The sequence below is a fragment of the Petaurus breviceps genome, unplaced genomic scaffold (genome assembly GCF_028583685.1).
Source record: "Petaurus breviceps papuanus isolate PSGF00001 unplaced genomic scaffold, PetGlider_PUasm1.0 64, whole genome shotgun sequence".
Classification (NCBI taxonomy): domain Eukaryota; kingdom Metazoa; phylum Chordata; class Mammalia; order Diprotodontia; family Petauridae; genus Petaurus; species Petaurus breviceps.
Genome location: NW_027186428.1, coordinates 6,624,181 through 6,645,144, shown reverse-complemented (window position 1 = coordinate 6,645,144; position 20,964 = coordinate 6,624,181). Strand labels below are relative to the sequence as shown.

The window sequence follows — 20,964 nt, the reverse complement described above, 5'->3', positions numbered from 1 at the left end:
CCACCCCTCTTACTTGATTATCAAAATCCTTCTTGAGCTTCTCCATGGCCTATAACCAGCTACTATTTTTCTTGGAAGCGTTTGATGTGGGAGCTTTGCCTTTGTTCACTTCTTCTGGTTCCATGTTTTGATCCTTTCTGTCCCCAAAAAAGTATTCTATTGTCAGATTGTGCTTCCTCTGCTTGCTCATCTTGAAAGCCAATCACTTAACTTTTTGTTTTTAAACTAAGCTCTTTGCTGTGGTAGATCTCTGCTTCCAGAGTGGAGAGAGCTGTGTCCCAAATTCCTATTCATGATCTTACAGACTCCTTATGATTTTGAGTTGGAAGGAGCTTAAGAAATCATGTAATCCAACTTCCTGATTATTTTTTTAGAATCCCATGTTAATTTATGCCCTTGACTTTCCAGACTGGAGCTAAAAACCAGCTCCTACCGTGTTTCCCCAATAATAAGACCTATCCCGAAAATAAGCCCTCCCGTTACTGTGTAAGATTCCTCTAAAATAAGCCCTTCCCCCAAAATAAGCCCTATTGAGATTGCTACTGTAGTGAAGGTGATCCCCTGCGCTACATGCTACATTACGGTACCCTCTGTATGCACCGTCCCCCCCCCCCCCGGGTGAAACGCATGCCGCGCTCCGAGCTGCATCCAATCAGAGCTGCAGCAGTGAGCACGTCATCCTGTTCTTCCCCAGTGATTTGCTTGCTGGCGCCATTGAGAGCAGTGCCGCGGAGGAGAGCTGAGGCAGGACAACATAAAAACCCGGTATGTAAGCGGGAGGGGGCATGATGGAGGAAAAAAGAACTCAGGGGGCATGATGGGCATGACGGAATTCAGGGTATGGACACTTATGACGATGCTGTTGAAGATGACATGATCATTATTGAATAAAGGTACATTTTTTTGTTCACATTTACCTGTTTATTAAAATTGCTGTCAATGTTTATTAAAATAAGCCCTCCCCTGAAAATAAGCCCTCTAGTGTTTTCTGTCCAAAAAAATTAATAAGACAGTGTCTTATTATCGGGGAAACACGGTAAGAAACCTAGATTTGAAACCTAAATTGCCCTTCCTAGACCTAATTTTAAAAGCTCTAGCCCTCATAGTCAAAATATTCTTTCTCATATAAAATCTCAAATCTTATGCCCTCCCCACAAAAGCTGATTGTTTAGAATATTTATATTTAAAAATTGAACTTCATTTCAAATGTTACAACCTATCAACTCTTTTTTTAGACTTGCAGCTCCTAACATGAATAAATACACCTACAAAGAATATCAGCTTGGTAAATTGTGCTTGTTTGATAATTTATTGTTTCCCTGTTAACTGGTACATACTTTAACACAAATCTTTCAAATAATGTTCCAGTAATTTATTTACAATTTTTCCAAGTGATTCTGCAAAACATACAAATAATTAGAGTCCTTAAGACTGACAAGATACTTACTTTTTAACATTTAAATAGAAGCACATTTTATTTAAAAGTAACTCTACGCTACTTTCTCATAAAAAATATAAAAATAGTTGAATATCCATAGTGTGTACTATATTGAAACAAAAATCAGGATATTTGAAACTTTTCCCACTAATGTTGCATCCTCCCCCCCAAAAAGGGAATACCATCAATAATCAACCAAAAAGACTACATCACAGGATAAAAATGACTGTCAACTGATTAAATTCATCACAACAAATTGTTATCTACTAAGAAGTGTAATTCTATTTTATTTTTAACCTGCATCTTTCATGCTGGATTTCAACAAATGCATACATTCTATGTAAATATACTGGACGTATCCAACATACACTCTTCGTTACAACTCTAGTACCATGGAAATTGTGCAAGACAGTAATTGCAAAAATAGTAAAGGAAAAGAATGTTCTTTTGGGTACTTTGAAATTAAAAGGCAACTTGTTTTGTTTCAACTTAAAAAAAAAATCCTCTATTTTATTCCCCACCCCTCCAACTCCCATATTTGCCATTCTTCTGGAATGCTAACTTTGTTAGCATCTTATTTCATATCACACACACAAAAACACACACACACACACACACACAGAATATATTCAGATTATATAACGTGTGTGTGTATATGTATATATATATATATATTCATTTAAGTGTCAAAGAAAACATTTAATTCAACCTTTCATGCAGCCACTCGCTTCTACTATCATATATTTTTATCAAAAGGCACCAAGATTAAACTAAGTAATTTCAGTTTTCTTTTCCTTCTCCCTTTAGCTCACTCATGATGATTGTTTTCCTATCAGACATTCTATTTCCAAAATAGTATGGCTCTGAGCATTTAGGGAACCAGAAGAAAATAAAATAGAAACCCCAGCAAGTTGAAAATTGTTGCCCACAAATAAAAATATCTACTAGGTTAGAACAGATATCATTACATTTCATTTCTAACATTAAGTTAAACAAACAAACAAACAAACCCATATCACAGAAACAACAAACTCTCTAAGGATAAACTTAGAAATATAACATTGCTAACAATGGGATGACACCTTTATAGTAGTAACACTGTATTCAATTTGACTAATATAGTAATATTTAGTCAAAACCATTAGAAATTCATTGTTCCCAGTTATTTTACAGGATTATCTGAAAACAAATGAAACAAGTGTTAGTGTATACAATATCAACGTATAAACAAGGTATGGCATTTATTTCACAAAGAGAGAAAGTTTACAAGTTTCAATACATTAATACCAGATTTACCGGATTTCAGCTTTGATTAAATTTTAAAGATATGTTTTTAAGATAAAAAAAAGAAAGAAAAATCTCCTTAAAATAAAAAAATTGCTTTTTACATACATACTTTGTTAATAACCTTTATGCCCTTAAAATGTGAAACATTTAGAAAGCTTTTGAATTATAGAAATTTTGACCATTTAATCCATTTGGCCATAACATATTCCAACTCCTCTTTTGAGAAATACATTAGCATCTGTCAATTCATCAGTCCTAAATGATCAGAGATGCTTAAAGCAATTCTATTTCTTTTTCTTCTTCTTTGGTGGCTCATCATCAGAGCTACTATCTGTGCTAGAGCTGGTGCTAGAGGAAGAGCTGGAATCTGACTCAGAATCAGAGGAAGAGGAAGAACTAGTTGAGGAGGGGGATGATGACGAAGTGGAAGAGCTTTCCTCAGTATCACTATCATCAGAGGAAGAAGAGGTAGAGGAGTCTTCACTCTCTGATGAAGAATCACTGGCTGAACTCCCACTGCTGCTGCTGCTGGAACTGGTAACACTCTTGGACCTAACAGATAAGGAATGATCAGAATGGAAGAAGTTGCTGTTACTTAAACATGTAAAAAAGTAGTTTCTTATATATTCAAGATAAAAAAGTCTTCTTAAGCATAGTAGAGCCTTACTAAGATGTTATCCCTGGATTCCATGTTTTGGGATTGCTTTATGCAGGATTATCTTATCGCTTATAACTAAGTCTCCTCTTGGTACTTAAATAGTTAAGCTTTCATGAATCCAAAACAGGCTTACCTCATAATGAATTCCATTTTATAGTTTAAAAAGTTATAATAATGTTCCACTGTACCAAATAGGATTATTTTGTGTCTAAATCTTATAAAACAAAGTTAATATTTAACATTCTTAAGTTTAACTACTTCAGAATACAAGGGTGCTAGTCATGAACAATTTTATGCTTTTTCTCAGAATTAATAAAAACTTTCTATTTCAAGCTAAAAATTTCTATTCTTTTCTGGTATAGAGGAAGAGAAAAAAGAGAAAGAGAGAAAAAGGAAAGGAAGAAGTGGACAGAAAAAAGGTGATTAGTAAAACAGCAGGTCTAAATATGCAAGTGCTCAATCACAGGTCTCTTAACATTTAAATGTGACTACTATTTCTAGTCATTTGCTCTCTTTTCCTTCAACCAAATATATCCTATACAATGTTCCTAAATCAACACATACCTTTTTTTCTTGATCTTTTTTTCTGTATTAGTTTCTCCAATGCTAATAAATAAACATTGGGGGGGTGGAGAGGAGAAAGAAAAATTACTATTAATACATGTTTATAATAACATATATAAACATCCCCCTACCAGCCCAAGAATTGAGATTTACATTACAGAAAAACAGTTGTGCAGTCAGAAAACAAAATATTTTGTCATAATTGAGCAGAAATTTTTTACTGTAGGTTATGGAAAGAAATAATATCAGAAAAAAAATTTATGAACAGAAAAAAGAGATGGGTTTGTGAGAGTGAGGGATAACAAACGGACAGTGTAAGGGATGAGCAATCCCCTCAACATACAGAAACATGTTTTCACAAAACCTACAAAAAGGCCTCTAATACATTGGATAGATAGCTTATTGAGGATTTATGGGATAATGTAAGAATTGCTCAGGATGAGAAAGTATGCATAGATTATAATTTGCACTCATGAAAGGAATGCCTAAATAAGTGAAATCATAGATCCACTGAAGTCTTGAATTTTAAGTGTATAAATAATATCATCTATTCAACTATTACAGTAGATTAGGCTTTGCCATATGAATAGCCAGATTCTTTATATTGATATGTTGTGCAAGACAGTAACTAAAGTAGGCAAACAGAAGCTTTTCAACAGATAAGTGAATATCTGTTTACTGTAATAGCAGCACATAAGCATACCATAAACAAGACAACAATTTTTCAGTCTGCATTGGCCTGGTTTTAAAACACTACAAAACTTAAAGAGAAAAGATACTAACATTGGGTTAAAACCAATCATACATTTTCTATGGGCTATCTATAAATACACATAAATGAAAAAATTATTCCACAGGCCTACACAATCACTTAGCTTTAAAACCAGACACTTGATATGCCAGGTTTTTCTGCTATGTCTTTTTGCCAAATTACAACGCACATACAATAAGGGAAATAAATAACAAATGACCTTTGTCTTTCCTACTGTATGCACAAAAATAAAGTTTGCAAGTTAAACAACTACTTCTTGTACTGTAGTAAGTAGTATTGTGCTATAGTTTAAAATTTTTATTCTGGTTTATCTACAACTATTACACGATGCTTTCTTGCTAATTTCCCCTAACTCTTATTATTCTATTCAGTGAGCTTAAGATCTTTAAGAAAGTCCAGATTGACTGTGGTAATTAAATGAAATATATTATTTGTTGAAGGGTCATATTCACGGTGAAATGTGACTCAAAACTACATGCCCTAGATTAATCCACATGCATTTACCAGATCCAGGATAAACACACATTCACCATTTTATCAGTAGTTGTAGCCACTATCTATTGAATCTAAATAGTATTTCTTTTATGGCATTTTCATTTTGTGCTATGGAAAAAATGCCAACAAAATAGTGAGCCTGATTAACCATCAACTACTTGATTCTTTAAAATCTGAGCTTAGAGGTCAACGACATTTTGCTACTGTAAAAAGTTCACAAGTATCCCATTCATGATCTTTACTAAGTAGAAAAAAACTACTTTACTTTCTATCTTAGCTTCTCTATACATTCTTTATTTCATAGGAATGTTCAACCTGGAGAAAGCATATTAAACATTTAGCTCTTTAATGAATACAAAAGAAAATATATTTCTTCTTTTTAACACCATATAACTGATCAGATAAAGTTACCTTTGTTGTAATAAGAATCTGTTTTCTTTTTCTTTTAAAGCTTTCTTAAGTTCTGCTGTTCTTGAAGGCCTATGCAAGTATTTTCTTTTTCCTGTGCATTCATATGTCCAATGTCCAAATTCTAAACATTTCTGACATCTCACATGTTGCTTATTTGCTTCCCTACAAGAGCAATACATATTAAACAACAATAAGATGAGATTTACAAATGTGACACAACCTGCCCTTAAACATAAGCAATAAGAAATTTTAAGGGACACTTCTCTAGGATTCTAACTAATTCTAAGTTTCATCTTGGATTCAATCATTTGTGCTGTCTCAACAAGGCCAGGAATAATTTTCAAATACAATGTTTTAGAAAGGGGGAAACATTCCAACATGAGATACTCAAGCTTCATTTCTACTGAAATATTCTAGGAGAAAAAGACCATTAAATTACCTATGGCACTATATTATTAAAAGCATAGATGGCATACAGTGGGATTTTAGTTTATTAATTTCTCCCAGGTTGGTCAGACTTCCAAAAGCTTATGTGTGAATCCTGAGTTAAAGACTGTCTCAGGTGATGAGCAATGAGCAAAACAGTTAAATGTGACACATTATTCATAAATACTAAAGGAAAACCTACCTTTTATCTGGTTCATATTCATATTGACATTCTCACTATAAATGAAACCAGAAGACAAAAAATAAGTTGCAGCTAAATGGAAGAGTGGCTCACAGGTTTTCCTTGGAGACAAATAAAGGAGTTTGTGGAGTTGGTTTCATCATGTGCCCAAAGGCAACGAGAAATATAAATTCTGGTCAACTCACCGTATAGTGCTTATGGTTAAATGTAAGCAAAAAGACCACCATGAAAATAATTGTAGTTTATGTACCAACATCTGTTGCAGAGGATGAAATAGTTGAATTCTCTGAGGAATTTGATGTGATCCTCTAAACCAAACCCATATATAATTTGATACTTAGTGAATTCGATATTAACATGGGTATGGAGGGATGGAGAGATGTCAGAAAACATGGTTCAGGTTTAAAAAAATCAAAGCGGTCAAAGGTTTGTAGAATATTTAGAAGCCTTGTGCTAGTATATCATGAATTTCTTCAAGAAAAAGAACCAAAAGGTATGGGAAATGGGAAACAATGGACACTATCATATTTTAGAAAGGCTATCATTTCAAAGGTAGTCACAAAGGGAATCATTTCAGAATGAGCAGTGTGTAAGCCAGTCAGACTGGTTAGGGCATTTCTTTAAATGTTAAAAAAAAAAAAAAAAGACCAAATTAGAACAAAGGATCAAGATGAGAAGAAAATCCAATTATAATGACTCTGGCCTGACATAAGCAAGTTGTTGATTCTAAAAAACGACTAAAAATGTACAAAAGACAGCCTTATCATTTTCAAAATTCTTATGGAAGTTTAGCTAATGTAAAAGAATATAAGAAACATTTGAACTGGAAAATTCTTATTTTTTATTTTAGGAGAGCTGTATTATATGGCAACACTAATTTTAAATACAAGCTTATTTGCAAAATATTATAAAGGAAGATGACAAGTTTCTAACACTATTTTATAAGGCAATAAGTGGAAAGCAAAATATGTTTGCCAAAGTTTGGCTTCCAACTAAGCATTTATAGGTAACACTAGGTAGACAACAGACAGGAAATAAAACTGATTTGCTTACATTTTTATATCTCTGTACTTATCAATGAGAATATAATCACATTTGGATGGTTAATATCTCGTTACTTGATACAGTGGAAATTGCAGTAAAGTTGACCAAATACAAATCGATTCCAGAAGCAACATAAAAGACTTACTTTTAAGATATTTCAAAGAGGAATACTCCCTATGAAGGGAAAAGATCGTAGCTGGTATTACCAAAAAGAAGTTGACTGAAGAGACCTTGTAAGATCATAGATCTACAGCTGCAAGGGAATTCAGAGATTATCTAGTCCTTTATTTTAAAGAAGAAGAAACTATGGACTAGAGAGGTTATGTGATTTGTCCAAAGTCACACAAACCCCAAGCAGCACAGCCAGGACTTGAACATGAGTGTTCTTGTCCACAAATGCAGCACTCTTTCCGCTACATCATTAACTACTCACGCAGATGTCTTCTTATTTTCTATAAGATATTGATGAGTATGGCTGATGTGCACATCTCAGTTGTACTCACAGAAAACAAAACAGGACAAGTGATTTCCCAGATGATTCTTTACAGAAGATCACATTTGCACAGGCACACATCTAACAACTCCCATCATTTATTAAACACCTACATTACAGGCACCATGTCAGGAGATAGGGATACGAAGATTAAAAATAAAGTAAAAGAACTCTACCTATCTTCGAAGAGTCTATTAATGGGTGGTTAGGTGGCGCAGTGGAATAGAGCACTGGCCCTGGAGTCAGGAGGACCTGACCTCAGACACAACACAAAAACTAGCTGTGACCTTGGGCAAGTCACTTAACCCCAACTGCCCTCCAAAAAAAAAGCAAAAAAAAAAAAAAAAGAGTCTATTAAGAGACATACACCATGCATACAAATACATATATAATACAGGGTAATTTGGGGAGGGAAAAAACACTAACACCCAAAGAGAGATTAGGAAAGGATTCAGTCAAGTCAGTCAACAAGCATTCATTAGGTGCCTACTATGTGCCAGTAAGCACTGGGGATATGAAGAAAGGCAAAAAACAAAAATAAATTAATCCTGACAATGGAGCAGACAGCATGCACACAACTACACACAAAGAAGACCTATCTACACACTCACACACTTGTGTATGTATGTATGTATGTATGTATGTATGTATGTATGTATGTATGTATGTTTCAGGGAGGAGGCAGAACCTGAGATGAGGTTTAAAGGGAGATAAAAATTCAGAGAAATGTAGAGTTGAGATGGGAAAAGTATGAAAACTACAATAGCATACATTTATTTTTTATTAATTGCATATATGTGTATAAGAGACAGAAATAAACACACACACAGACACACACTGAGCCTTAAAGGCTCTCCTGTAAAAAGGCAAGTCTTGTACGTCTGTGAAGATAACGAAGATTCCTTAATTGATGCCACCACAGAGAGAAGTATCAATGCTCCTAATAATAAATATGAGCTGATGCATAAAAGAGCAGTTTACCTGCCAAACTTTTTCACAATCATGGAGGAAATCCTCGGCAGAATCTACACTGAAGTCCCAATTGATGGGGATAGGTTTTTCCCATATTCTTCTTGTTTACAAATAACACTGTCCTTATCTAACTAATTGTCAGAAATCTAGATAACTTGTATACAAAAAGGGCATAAAAGACATCACCAAGAACAAGTAGTAATTATTGGATAAAGAAGTGGGTAAGCAATACATGGAAAACAGATGGGACAGTCTGCATGTTGCACTGATGTCCATGAAATCTTTTGTTAGACTTGGCAACCTTTTCCAAAAATGCATACTGACTCTCCTAAAATGCTTCAAGTCAACTGAAAATTTCTCTTCTTGGGGCAGCTAGGTGGCGCAGTGAATAGAGCACCAGCCCAAGAGGCAGGAGGACCTGAGTTCAAATGCAGCCTCAGACACTTGACACGCTTACTAGCCATGTGACTTTGGCCAGGTCACTTAACCCCAGCTGCCCTCAAAAAAATATATAAGCACCTACTTTAGGGGTGGGTTGGTGGCACAGTGAGTAGAGCACCGGCCCTGGAGCCAGGAAGACTTGAGTTCAAAACTGGTCTCAGACACTTAACACTTACTAGCTGTGTAACCTTGGCCAAGTCACTCAACCCCAACTTCCCTCCTTCCCCCTTCAAAAAAAAAAAAAAAAAGCAAATTTCCCTTCCCAACTAATACAAATTCGTTATTTAATGGCACAGGGTCAAAAGAAATCTACAAACCAATTTCTTTTTTTCTTATGTTTACAGGATTTAAAACAGATTCCCAATGGTTCTTAAAAAGAGTAAAACTGCAAAGTGGCCAGAAAATTAAATACACCCAAAAAACTCTATTTTGAAAACTTCTCCTGTAGGCTAGAAACAAAAATTAATATGCTGCTAGTGAAATTGTAAATTAGCCTAATCATTCTGGAAAAATATCCATACTGACCCAGTAGTGCCCTAAATAGAAACAGGTTATTTGTTTTGTAGTAATCTACACCAAGGAAGTAAGAGAAAGGTTCTATACATACCTCAATATTTATTTATAGCAGTGCCCTTAGAAATAGCAAAGAACTAGAAGCAAAACAGATCCCCATCAATCCAGGAATGGCTAAACAAATTTTGGTACATGAATGTAATGCCGCATGTTTTGCCATAAGAAACAACAAATATAAAAATCACAGAAAAGCATACTAATTGATAAGTAAATCCAAGAAAACAACAGACTCATAAGAGCAGTATAAATGAAAAGAACCAAACAAACCAACAAAAAACATGACCCTACTTACTAGCTGTGTGACCTTAGGCAAGTCACTTAACCCCAATTGCCCTGCCCCTCCAAAACAAAACAAAAAAAAAAAACCCTAAAACTGAATGCTCAGAAATTATAATGGAGGTTGGCCTTGAAGAAAATTCACCACCCTCCTTTCTTTTTCAGAAGTGAGTAAGAGAGGGGTGGCTAGGTCGCACAGTGAGTAAAGCGTCGGGCCTCAGAGTCAGGAGGACCAGAGTTCGGTTCTAGCCTCAGACACTTAACACCCACACACACAAAAAAACTAGCCGTGTAACCCTGGGCAAGTTACTTAACCCCAATTGCCCTCCAAAAGGCCAAAAAAAAAAAAAGTGAGTTAACAGTATAAGAACATTGCACATACTATTAGACTCTGCTGACATACTGGTTAGTTATGCTGAACTTTGTGGGGTTTTCCCCTTTTTTTCTCTTTTTAAATTCTTTGTTATAAGGGAACCTTTCTGAGAATGGTGGGGGTGGAGGCAAGAATATATTTGAAAACCAAAGATAATGCAGAAACAGAAGTTATCAAAAACATTTTAAAAAGGCAGGGGGGCTCCTTCTCTGTTCCTTATATTGAATAAAGAACCCAGGTACAATGTATTTTTGCTTTGTCCACTTTTGAACAATTATAATATTGATTGAATTCAGGATCCATCTTTTTAAAAAAGGTGGTAGTGAATTTCTTTTGATGAGGAAAACTTTTTTAATATCTCAACTATGCAGAACTTTCAGAGGTCTCAATCTATTTCTTGACCACCACCACCCTCAAAGAAAGTCCAAACCACCAAGTCTGATCCTTTTAACTCCTTTTAGATTATATTTCAGAGTTGTAAGCCACACAATTCTACCAGTCTGGAGAATCAAAAATGTAGGTGATCCAAAGGGGAAATAGATGTGAGATGGACCCAAGTACAGAGATGCTCCAACTTGTTCAGACGTCTGCCATCCTTAAAACGACTTTCACTTGATCCTGCCATGCTCTTAAGCTACCCTCTAGATCTCTTCCTCCCTGTCATTGCCATACTCCTAGAAAAAGTCATATATATGAAATACCTTCACTTCCTCCCCACCTAGTTTCTCATCTACTTACAATCTAGCTTCCACCCATAACACTTGACAAAATTTGCTCTCTTAAAGGTTACCAATGAACTTTTAAATTTTAAATTTATTTACTTTTAGTTTACAACATTCAGTTCCACAAACTTTTAATGAACTCTCTTTAAAAAAAATAAGTTTTACTGATACTTTTTCATTTGCCAATAATCCCCACCCTGCACAACAGAACTCTCCCTTGCAACAAAGTACAACTAAAACAAATCTACACATTGACCAAGTTTGAAACAGTATGCCTCATTCTACACTCATAGTCTGTCTGTCTACCATCTCTCTACAGGAGAAGAGGGAGCTAAGCTTCATCATCAGTCCTCTGGAATAGAAAACTGCTAAATCCAATGATCTCTTCTCAGTCCTCATTCTCCTTGACCTCCCCTGTTTTTGACATTAAACAGCTCCTCTTGCAGCATATCATCTCCTCCCCAGCACTTCTTTCTCCCGTTTGACCTCTCCTTAGTTTCCCTTGCTGGTTAATTATTTATCTTCTGCCCCCAAGCCTCTACACAGAGCCCTCTCTCTCGGTAAATTCATTACTTCCCAAGAGTTCAATTATCTCCGTACAACTGATTCCCAAATCTATATAACCAGACCTAATTTCTCTGGTGAATATCTTCTGGATGTCATACTGACATTTCAAACTCAATGTGTCCAAAACATGACATGCTCTAACAGGAAATCTCTTCCCTCTTTTCTATTCCCTGTTTCTATTTAGAGCACTGTCCTCCCAGACACCCAGTCTTATGACCATGGCCTCATCCTTTCCTCATTCTCATTTCTCCCATCCAATCAGTTGATACCTCAACAGTACCACTCATAGCTACACCCTTGTCTTCACTCATGCAGTGACCAAACTAGTTTAAGCCCTGGGATAAGGACTATTATAGCATCTTAATTGGTATCCCTTCTTCTAATCTTTACTCTCTCCCATCCACTCTTCACACAACTGTCAAAAAATTCTATGGCATAATTCTGACCATGTCATTCTCCTGTTCAAAAACCTCCAAAAGTCCTCATTGCCTTCAAAATAAAAATTTATCAGTCTGGCATTTAAGTCTTTCCACAACCTTTCTCCAACTTACTTTTTCATACTTGCACCATTACTCCCCTTCATAACCTATGTTTTAGCTAAATTAGACTTTCCTTAACTTGATGTTCCATTTTCTGACCAGATATATTTGTAAAAACCACATCCCACACTTCCTCACCTGAAAGTCACTCCCTCATCTCCAATTCTCAGAATCTTTGTCTTCCTTCAAGATTCATCTCAGGTGGCACCTCATCAGTAAAATATTCCCCAATTCCCCCAGCTGTTTATGTCTTTTCCCTCATCAATGTATCTAATATCTACCTCCAATAGAAGGTAAACTCCATGAGGGCAAGGACTTTTTTTGAAAAAAAATATATATATATATATATATATTATCTCTGATACTACGAATAGTCCCTTGCATGTTGTAGGTCTTAATAAATATTTAATTCAAAAAGATTTTCTGAAATAGATAGTAGGATACTGCCAATGGTGACATATACAAACATATCATGAAAGATTATCAAGTAAATGTATGATTTAAAAGGAATAAAGTTACTAATGTTGGGAGAGAGAGAAATAACAGATGGATACTCTGAATACTATAGTGACATTCATGAAATATTAAAGGATCTAGAAGAAAGCTTCCATTATATTAAGTAGGCCCTCAATAGAAAACCTGTGCAAGACATGGACAAGAATCTTTAAAAGAAGTAATTAGAAAGAAATCATGAGCAAGTCATGTCAAGAGAGCAAGGAATGAATGACTGACGTATTGCACTAGTATCTATGAACCAACCAGAGATGGAAGAGAAAGCCCCACAACATTTGGTGGATCTCTTACAGAAGAGGTACAGGACAAGAGTTACACATAATGAAAGGACATTAACACTTGTGATCTACATTACTGGAAGGTTACCCACATCAAGTACATCACAAATTCACTGAAGTATAAAAGTACATGAAAGAATTATTCAGGAAAAGAAGGCATGTGATCCGCACTGGTGGAAGGAATACCAAAATGAATGAGAGCTACTGATCTATCCAACTATCAAAATGAGTACATTTTTAAAGTTTTGGTGTTTTCACAAAGTTTTCTAAAATTTTATCCCGTCTTCCTCTGAAACAGCCTTGATCAGTGGAACCATCATCTCCCGCCATTCTCATCAGGCTTATCCAATTATCGGTTCCCATACAAGACAAGTTCACATCTGGCTTCATTTACTCAAACTGTTGCTCTTGTATGGCTTGCCTTCCCATCTCTCTCTCTAAATTCTATCCCCCCCCCAGAAAAAAACCTTTGTATGGGACGGCTAGGTGGCTAAGTGAATAGACCACTGGCCCTGGAGTCAGGATGACCTGAGTTCAAATCTGACCTCAGACACTTAATACTTATTAGCCGTGTGACCTTGGACAAGTCACTTAACCCCAATTGCCCTGCTTTTCCCCCACCAAAAAAACCCCAACCCCAAACCTTTTTATTTCCTGAATTCCTATAGTGCACATCTGAACTATACAAACATTTGATAATATATTAGTAATTATTAACACATACTACTTGCTTAATAGTTTTTTGATATGGTAAACACCTAAAGGATAAGGACTATACCCTGTATTAATTTTTTGTCCATCTTATAGTACCTAAAACTGAGTTTAGCATATAGCAGTTTAATTACATGGCCCAATAGAATTGGTTTGGGTCTAGAAGCTAACCCTAGAGAAGCCAGAAAATTTTTTTATATATAAATCCAAGTTGGAACAGGTTTGGTAGTCGCCAAGAATAGGGCCCAAGCTGATCCCTTCTGCTGCCTGCCCTACATGATGTTATTAGAAATTTTAGGCTTCTTTTCAAGTAATTGTGATAATATAGTGTAAGCCTGTGTGAGCCAGAAGAACATGAGCTGAAAGAACACAGAATAATATTCTAGTTTTAGGTAAGATGGTCTTAAAAATAAGATCCATGGCAGCTAGGTGGTGCAATGGATAGAGCATTGGGCCTGGAATCAGGAAGACTCATATTCCTGAGTTCAAATACAACACTAGGCATGTCACTTAACCCTGTTTGCCTTAGTCCTCATCTATAAAATAAACTGGAGAAGAAAATGGCAAACCACTCCAGTATCTCTGCCAAGAAAACCTCAAGTGGGGCCAGTAAGAAACAGACAGAACTGAAAACAACCCGACAAAAAAAAGTGTTACCATTCAGGATTTCTTAAGGCTTCCCTTAATAAATGCTTGTTGACTTGACCTTTATAACTTATGTGTCTTTTAAATACAAAAAGGGGAGTTATTTTCAAGTGAAGGTTCCAATTCAAGTTTTGGAAGTATAGTGAGAATAAATAAAGCATGAATACATTTTAACTTATTTTAATTCCAACTAAGTATCATTTGTAAAAGTTTTGCCCACCTATTCAACAGGTACAACTTTATACTTGTGTATATTTCTTTGTACTCATATAATGAAAAACAAAAAGTCCCACCAAATAAATTAAATTATTTACATCTGTAAAAATTTCTATAAAGGAAAATAGTTGTTTACTTCTTTTACGCAAGATTTCTGTGTACAATAATAAAACTTTCTAAGAGTCTACAATTTACATAATGATCAGAATACTCATATTCGCTTTTAAAAAATCGATACTAACTTTTTTAGAATCTTACTGCTTCTTCAAGTTCTATTCTTTTAGAATGAGACTCCCAGGATCTACAAATTATTTTTTTCTGGGTTTACCGAACTGATATTTGTTATTTCCAACGATCACATCCTTTTGTTGCTGTTTAGTCGATTTTCAGTCGAGTCCGACTCTTCGTGACCCCTTATCCTTTACCTACTATTAAATATTAGAGTCCTCAGTAGCATATTTGCTTCGTGAATACATAAACAGGGTAACTGAAGCTAACAAGCACACTTCTCATATCATTTTCCGTACTTTAAAAAAGCTCTAAATTAGGGGTTTTTTCCATCACCTACTAGAAGGTGAGAGAAGACGAAAAGAAAACAAGAAGTTGTATGCCCGCGGATTAGAGCCAACAGTAATATTGGCAGGGTGTACAAAAATACCTGTCTCATGTCACCCTTGTATCTGGAGAAGACTTGGAGGTTCCTTCCCTTGCTAGAGGGAGGCCTCCGGCGCTCCGGCTCCCCAGGCTGCCTGCCAGGGGCTCTCCCACGTAGGCCAGTCTCCCTCTCCCCGGGGCCCGCAACATCTAGGTTGTCTCCATTTCCACCCCCTTGGCTCACTCCTACTCAATGTCCCCCCAAAAGAGGGAACCCCACTTCCCAGGGCCGTTGAGGGTCCTCAAAGAAAGTTAGAAAGGCTACGGAAAATAGAATGGAGAAATTCCTACGCCGCCGGGGGTCCTCACTTACGCTTGCCTCCGAGCGATAAGTCGATGCATGGGAGTCGCCATCTTAGCGAGAACCGGAGACCGCCGCGATGCATCCTGGGAAGTTCCCCCTAGGTGGAAATAGAACACATTGGAGGCCATAGAGACGGGACTAGCTGTGACTAGAGGGGCAGGCAGCTCTTCTCTCAATGCTGGGCGCCATCTTCCTCCGGGGCCTGGGAGGACTTGAAGTAGATGCCGGGGATATTTTCTGCTGGAGACCTCCTGGGGGTGACGGACGGCCAGTCCTGGCTTCCAGACCCAGGATCATGGGCATTGTTGCCGCGCTTTAAGGGGGAATGAAGGCTAGGAAGACACTTAATGGGCTCGGAAAACGGAAAACCAAGCCTCTCAGCTTTGTCCCTGAAGGGTGGGAGAAGGAGGCGGAACCCTGGGGCAAGGGGCGTATCCTGTCTTCCCTCCCTCCCCTCCGGGGGCGTGTGTTGGGTTCCCTCCAGCCCCCGGTGGCGTGTCCTCTATGCCCCTCCCCCTGATCTATTTACTCCTTTCTCCCTCCCTTCCCCACCCCGCGGTTCCGCTTCCTCCTCTCCTCTGGGGGCGTGTCTTGTGTTCTCTCGGTCCCGGAAGCTCGTGGAGAGATGAAGAGCTCCAAGCTAGTCCCAAAAGGTCGAGGTCGTTGGGAAATGGGAGGAGCTCAGTCTTATCTGTCCTTTCCTTCTCCTGTCTGATCTCTTCTTTGACCTCTTACCCCTGGGGCTAGGTCCTGATAGTCTTTAGGTACGGCCCAAGGCGAGACCTTTTTCCTTTACCCCAAAAGAATTGGAGTCCCACCTGAGTTCAAATTCGGCCTCAGACACTTGACACAATTACTAGCCGTGTGACTTTGGGCAAGTCACTTTACCCCAATTTGCCCTCCAAAAAGCAAAAAAAAAAACCAAAAAACTTTGAGGTCCAGATTTCTTGGGGCGGCTAGGTGGCGCAGTGAGTAAAGCGCCTGCCCCAGAGTCAGGAGGACCTCACTTCGGTTCTGGCCTCAGACACTTAACACCCAAACAAACAAACAAAAACTAGCTGTGTAACCTTGGGCAAGTTAACCCCAATTTGCCCTCCAAAAGGGGGGGGGGGGGAATTGGAGTCCCATTTGTCCATAGGCCCTGGAAACCCCCCCCTCCCCACCTTGAATTCTCCCTGAATTTTTCCACTGGATCTGTTGCCCTTAACCCTATCCAAGGTCGGTTACCTCCAGATTGCCTTCTGGCTGCTTTCCACCCTGGATCCCATCAAAATCCTATTCTCTGAGTTCCTGAAGTCTGACCTGTCATCACCCCAGTCCCATCGAGATCCTCCTTAGACCCTCTTTAAGACCCTCCCTCACCCACCGCCTCTAGGCACCCTCAGACTACTTGACCAGCTAGATCCCTCCCACAGTCTTTCCCTATATAAGATCCATCTTTCCTCCATGAAGGGGTTCAGATTCAATCTAACTGAGATTCAGTCTGCCCTCTTGTCAATACAAGCATCCACAAATGCTTAGACTCCCTAAGAGTCTATCCAATATGGCGAATCTTTAATAAACTTTGCTTTTATTTGGCTGAAAGAAGGCTTGGGTGGAATTCATTTGGGTAGGACCCAGCCTGTTAGTATTTTGGGGTCCTGAGCACGGCTAAACCTCAACATTTTAAGCTTCAACAGGGCAGTTACCTATCCAGTTTTCCCTCTTCCTCTTCTCTACCCTCTTTCTATCTCTCCTCCCTCATATGGGGTATATCTTGTAACCTCTCCTCCTCCCTTATACTGGAGGGAGTGTTCACCCTCCCCACCCTCTATACTGCTAGCACTTCAACTTAACCTATTATATATATATTTTTTTTAAGCAATCGGGGTTAAGTAACTTGCTCAAGGTTACACGGCCAGTTGTTTCTGGGTGTGGTGCTGAGTGTCTGAGCCCGGGATTCGATCTCCAGGTCGATCCCAACACTGGAGCGGTACTCTTACTCGCTGAGCCACCTGGCCACCCCTAAGTAATTGGGGTTAAGTAACTTGCTCAAGGTTACACGGCCAGGTGTTTCTGGGTGGGTGCTAAGTGTCTGAGCCCGGGATTCAATCTCCAGGTCTTCTCAACACTGGAGCCGGTGCTCTTACTTGCTGTGCTACCTGGCCGCCCCGACTTAACCTATTATTAATATAAGTTATTAAAATCCAGACAGAATGGGCATGTCCCTACACTTCTCTTCCCCTACTCCCCTCCCCATGTCTCGAACCAAAAATTGTAGTTCTTCCCAGGGTCTCGGGTAAAAAGAGAGAGGAAGGCATTGCAGGATGTTTTTAACTTTTTCACATGCACCATCATGGCCTCTAATCCAACCATTCAATCAAACTTATTGGCCCAGGGACCCTAAATTCATCCTGGAGAATAATTTCTCCCACCTAAATCCATTTGACTGACATACATCTAGAAACAAGACTAGATGACAGAGTTTAATTAGCAACAACTGATGAGCAGTTGCTAAGTGAGTAGCAATTCCTCAGAATAGAGGAAGATAAATACATATATAGGATTTTACACAACTTTAGGGTAGGCAGCAAAAAGAGGCTGTTAGTGCCCAGCCATTTTATTTCTGAGGATGAGTAATAGGGACAGGAAGTTACGTAATTTTTTTTTGGGGGGGGGTAGAGGTAACATCTTAATTTTGCAATAAACTTGTTGTAGCCCCAAATCAGATTTGTTTTAGGTAGGGGTGTTTGCCTGTAGTTAATCTCATCAGACCATCAGAAAGTCTAGATGGGACTGAAGATCTAAGGATATTGAAGTCTTCCCTTTGAGAAGAAATCAGACTGAGAGTCTGTCTTTGTTTATACAGCTCTTTAGAGTACACTTCTTTGACATCTAAGGATATTTCTGGGGAGATGTTTCCCCCATACAGCAATAGGTTTTATACCTTTCCTCTACATTAGAAAACATTTATTAAATCTTACTATATGTCAAGCACAAGGTTGGGTTCTGGGATTCAAAGACAAAAGCAAAATGTCCCAGAATTCAAGGAACTTAAATTTTAAGGAGAGACAATCTATACATTTACAGGCATGTACAAAGCACATCTATAAGTATTATAAAAAACATATACAGTGGTGAGTGAATTTCGTGGAACAAGCAATAATTTTGATAGGGTTTCATTTTTTGACAACACTAGTAATGCATATGTTCTTGTTCTGAAACCAGACTGACTCAGAATATATGACCTTGACCAGATGAAACTAGATTGATCTGGTTTCTAAAACCTTTAGTTATTTCTTTATCAGTTGACTATTGACACACTAGTGTTTCATTGTTCTTTTTTTTGTTGTGTTTTTCATTCTATGGTTTTAAAGAATTAATCTTATCCCAAGGAGATGTACAAAGGTTTAGTTCTTAGAAAGCATGCTTCCATGACCATAGGAAATATTGCAGCAGCTATTGGGGAATCAAGTGTTGCAAAGATCATTGGAGCTTACAGTAAAACAGAAAAGGAAAGAATAGTTGAAAATGAAAAGCAATCTCAATAACTGACAAACTTGTTGTAAGACTGTTTAATCCTTTTAAAACAAGCAAAGACTTCAAAAGGACCCATAGATCCTTCTGTAAGAGAGTTTCTTAACCTTTGTTTGGTTGGTTTTTGTTTGTTTTGCTCTTTGTCCTCAACTCCTTTGGCAGCATAATGAAGCCTATGGACCCCTTCTCAAAATAATTTTTTAAAATTCACAATTGAAGGAAATGCCATATTTCAGTTAGAAGTTGGTGAAAATAAGGTAATTTTTCCCCCATTTGCTTCTCTAATGTTGTCACTTGCTATTTCTTTTTAGAAAATTATAAGTTGGGCTTTTCCCTTGGCTGGCCGAGCAGAGCCCGCACGATGCCCGGAGTCACAGTGAAGGACGTGAACCAGCAGGAGTTCATGCGGGCCCTGGCCTCCTTCCTGAAGAAGTCAGGGAAGCTGAAAGTCCCCGAATGGGTGGACACGGTCAAGCTGGCCAAGCATAAGGAACTGGCACCCTATGATGAGAACTGGTTCTACACGCGAGCGGCCTCCACTGCCCGGCACCTGTACCTCCGTGGCGGCGCCGGCGTGGGCTCCATGACCAAGATCTACGGGGGGCGCCAGCGCAACGGAGTCATGCCCAGCCACTTCAGCCGGGGCTCCAAGAGCGTGGCCCGGAGGTCCTGCAGGCTCTGGAGGGGCTCAAGATGGTGGAGAAGGACCAGGATGGGGGCCGGAAACTGACACCTCAGGGACAGAGAGACCTGGACAGAATTGCCGGACAGGTGGCAGCTGCCAACAAGAAACATTAGGACAAACCACACCAGATTCATTAATAAATTGCCTTGTTCTTAAAAAAAAAAAAAAAAGAAAGAAAATTATAAGTTGGGGCGGCTAGGTGGTGAAGTGAATAGAACACTGGCCCTGGAATCAGGAGGACCTGAGTTCAAATCCAGCCTCAGACACTTAACACTTAGTAGCCATGTGACCTTGGGCAAGTCACTTAAACCCAATTGCCCTTCCAAAAAAAGCAAAAAAAAATTATAAGTTTATGTGTATACCTTTAATCCAGCAATACCACTACTAGGTCTATCTCCGAAAGAGATCAAAAATAAAGGAAAAAGACTTATATGTACAAAAATATTTATAGCAGGTATTTCAGTGGTGGCAAAGAATTGGAAATTGAGAGGATGCTCATCAATTGGGGAATGCCTGAACAAATTGTGCCATATTATGGTTATGGAATATCATTGTGCTATAAGAAATGACAAGGAGGATGCTTTCGGAAAAACCTGTGAAGACTTAAATGACCTGATGCAAAGTGAACAGAACCAGGAAAACAAGCTACACAGTAATAGCAATCTTGTACAATGAAGAATTCTGAATGACCTGGCTATTCTCATCAATCAGTGATCCAAGACTATTCTGAAGGACTTATGATAAAAAATGCTATATACTTCCAGGGAAAGAACTGATAGAGTCTGAATATAGATTGAAGCAGCAATTTTTTTTTGCTTTATTTTTTTATTGCCTTTTTTTTTTGCAACATGGCTAATATACAGGTTTTTTTAGCTAATCAAGTGCCTTTGAGCCTACCTTTGATTGTATCAAGAGTCTTTGATTGGAAACAGTATACATTGTATCAACCTTAATAGGCCTAAGGGGGGGAGGGGTTTGAAGATCTCCCTTGCCCCTTAATAGGCCAAATGTAATCACATGGGAATCCATGGTGGGAGGAGCTTACAAAAAAGGTGGAACAGGAAGGAGCAGATAAGAGCATAAGCAGAACTGGGAGCAGGCAGAACTGAGAGAGAGAATGTTTGTAATGTTGGTACTGTTGATCTGTGTAACTTTCTCAGACAGAAGTTCTGTCTGTTGTTCTGTGTTG

General features: G+C 38.2%; 1 protein-coding gene and 1 pseudogene across 1 annotated transcript; one reads left to right on the top strand and one right to left on the bottom strand.

Moving 5' to 3' along the window:
• Window positions 1-1,277: 1,277 nt before the first annotated feature.
• ZCCHC10 (zinc finger CCHC-type containing 10) lies at window positions 1,278-16,008 on the bottom strand. The gene is given in 5 exon segments (XM_069103842.1): window positions 1,278-3,277; window positions 3,948-3,989; window positions 5,626-5,787; window positions 15,584-15,639; window positions 15,641-16,008. Coding segments are annotated over 5 exon segments (765 nt in total). The 5' UTR covers window positions 15,878-16,008; the 3' UTR covers window positions 1,278-3,009.
• An 83-nt stretch (window positions 16,009-16,091) lies between these two features.
• On the top strand, window positions 16,092-19,954 carry LOC138173766 (small ribosomal subunit protein eS19-like; annotated as a pseudogene).
• Window positions 19,955-20,964: the final 1,010 nt, after the last annotated feature.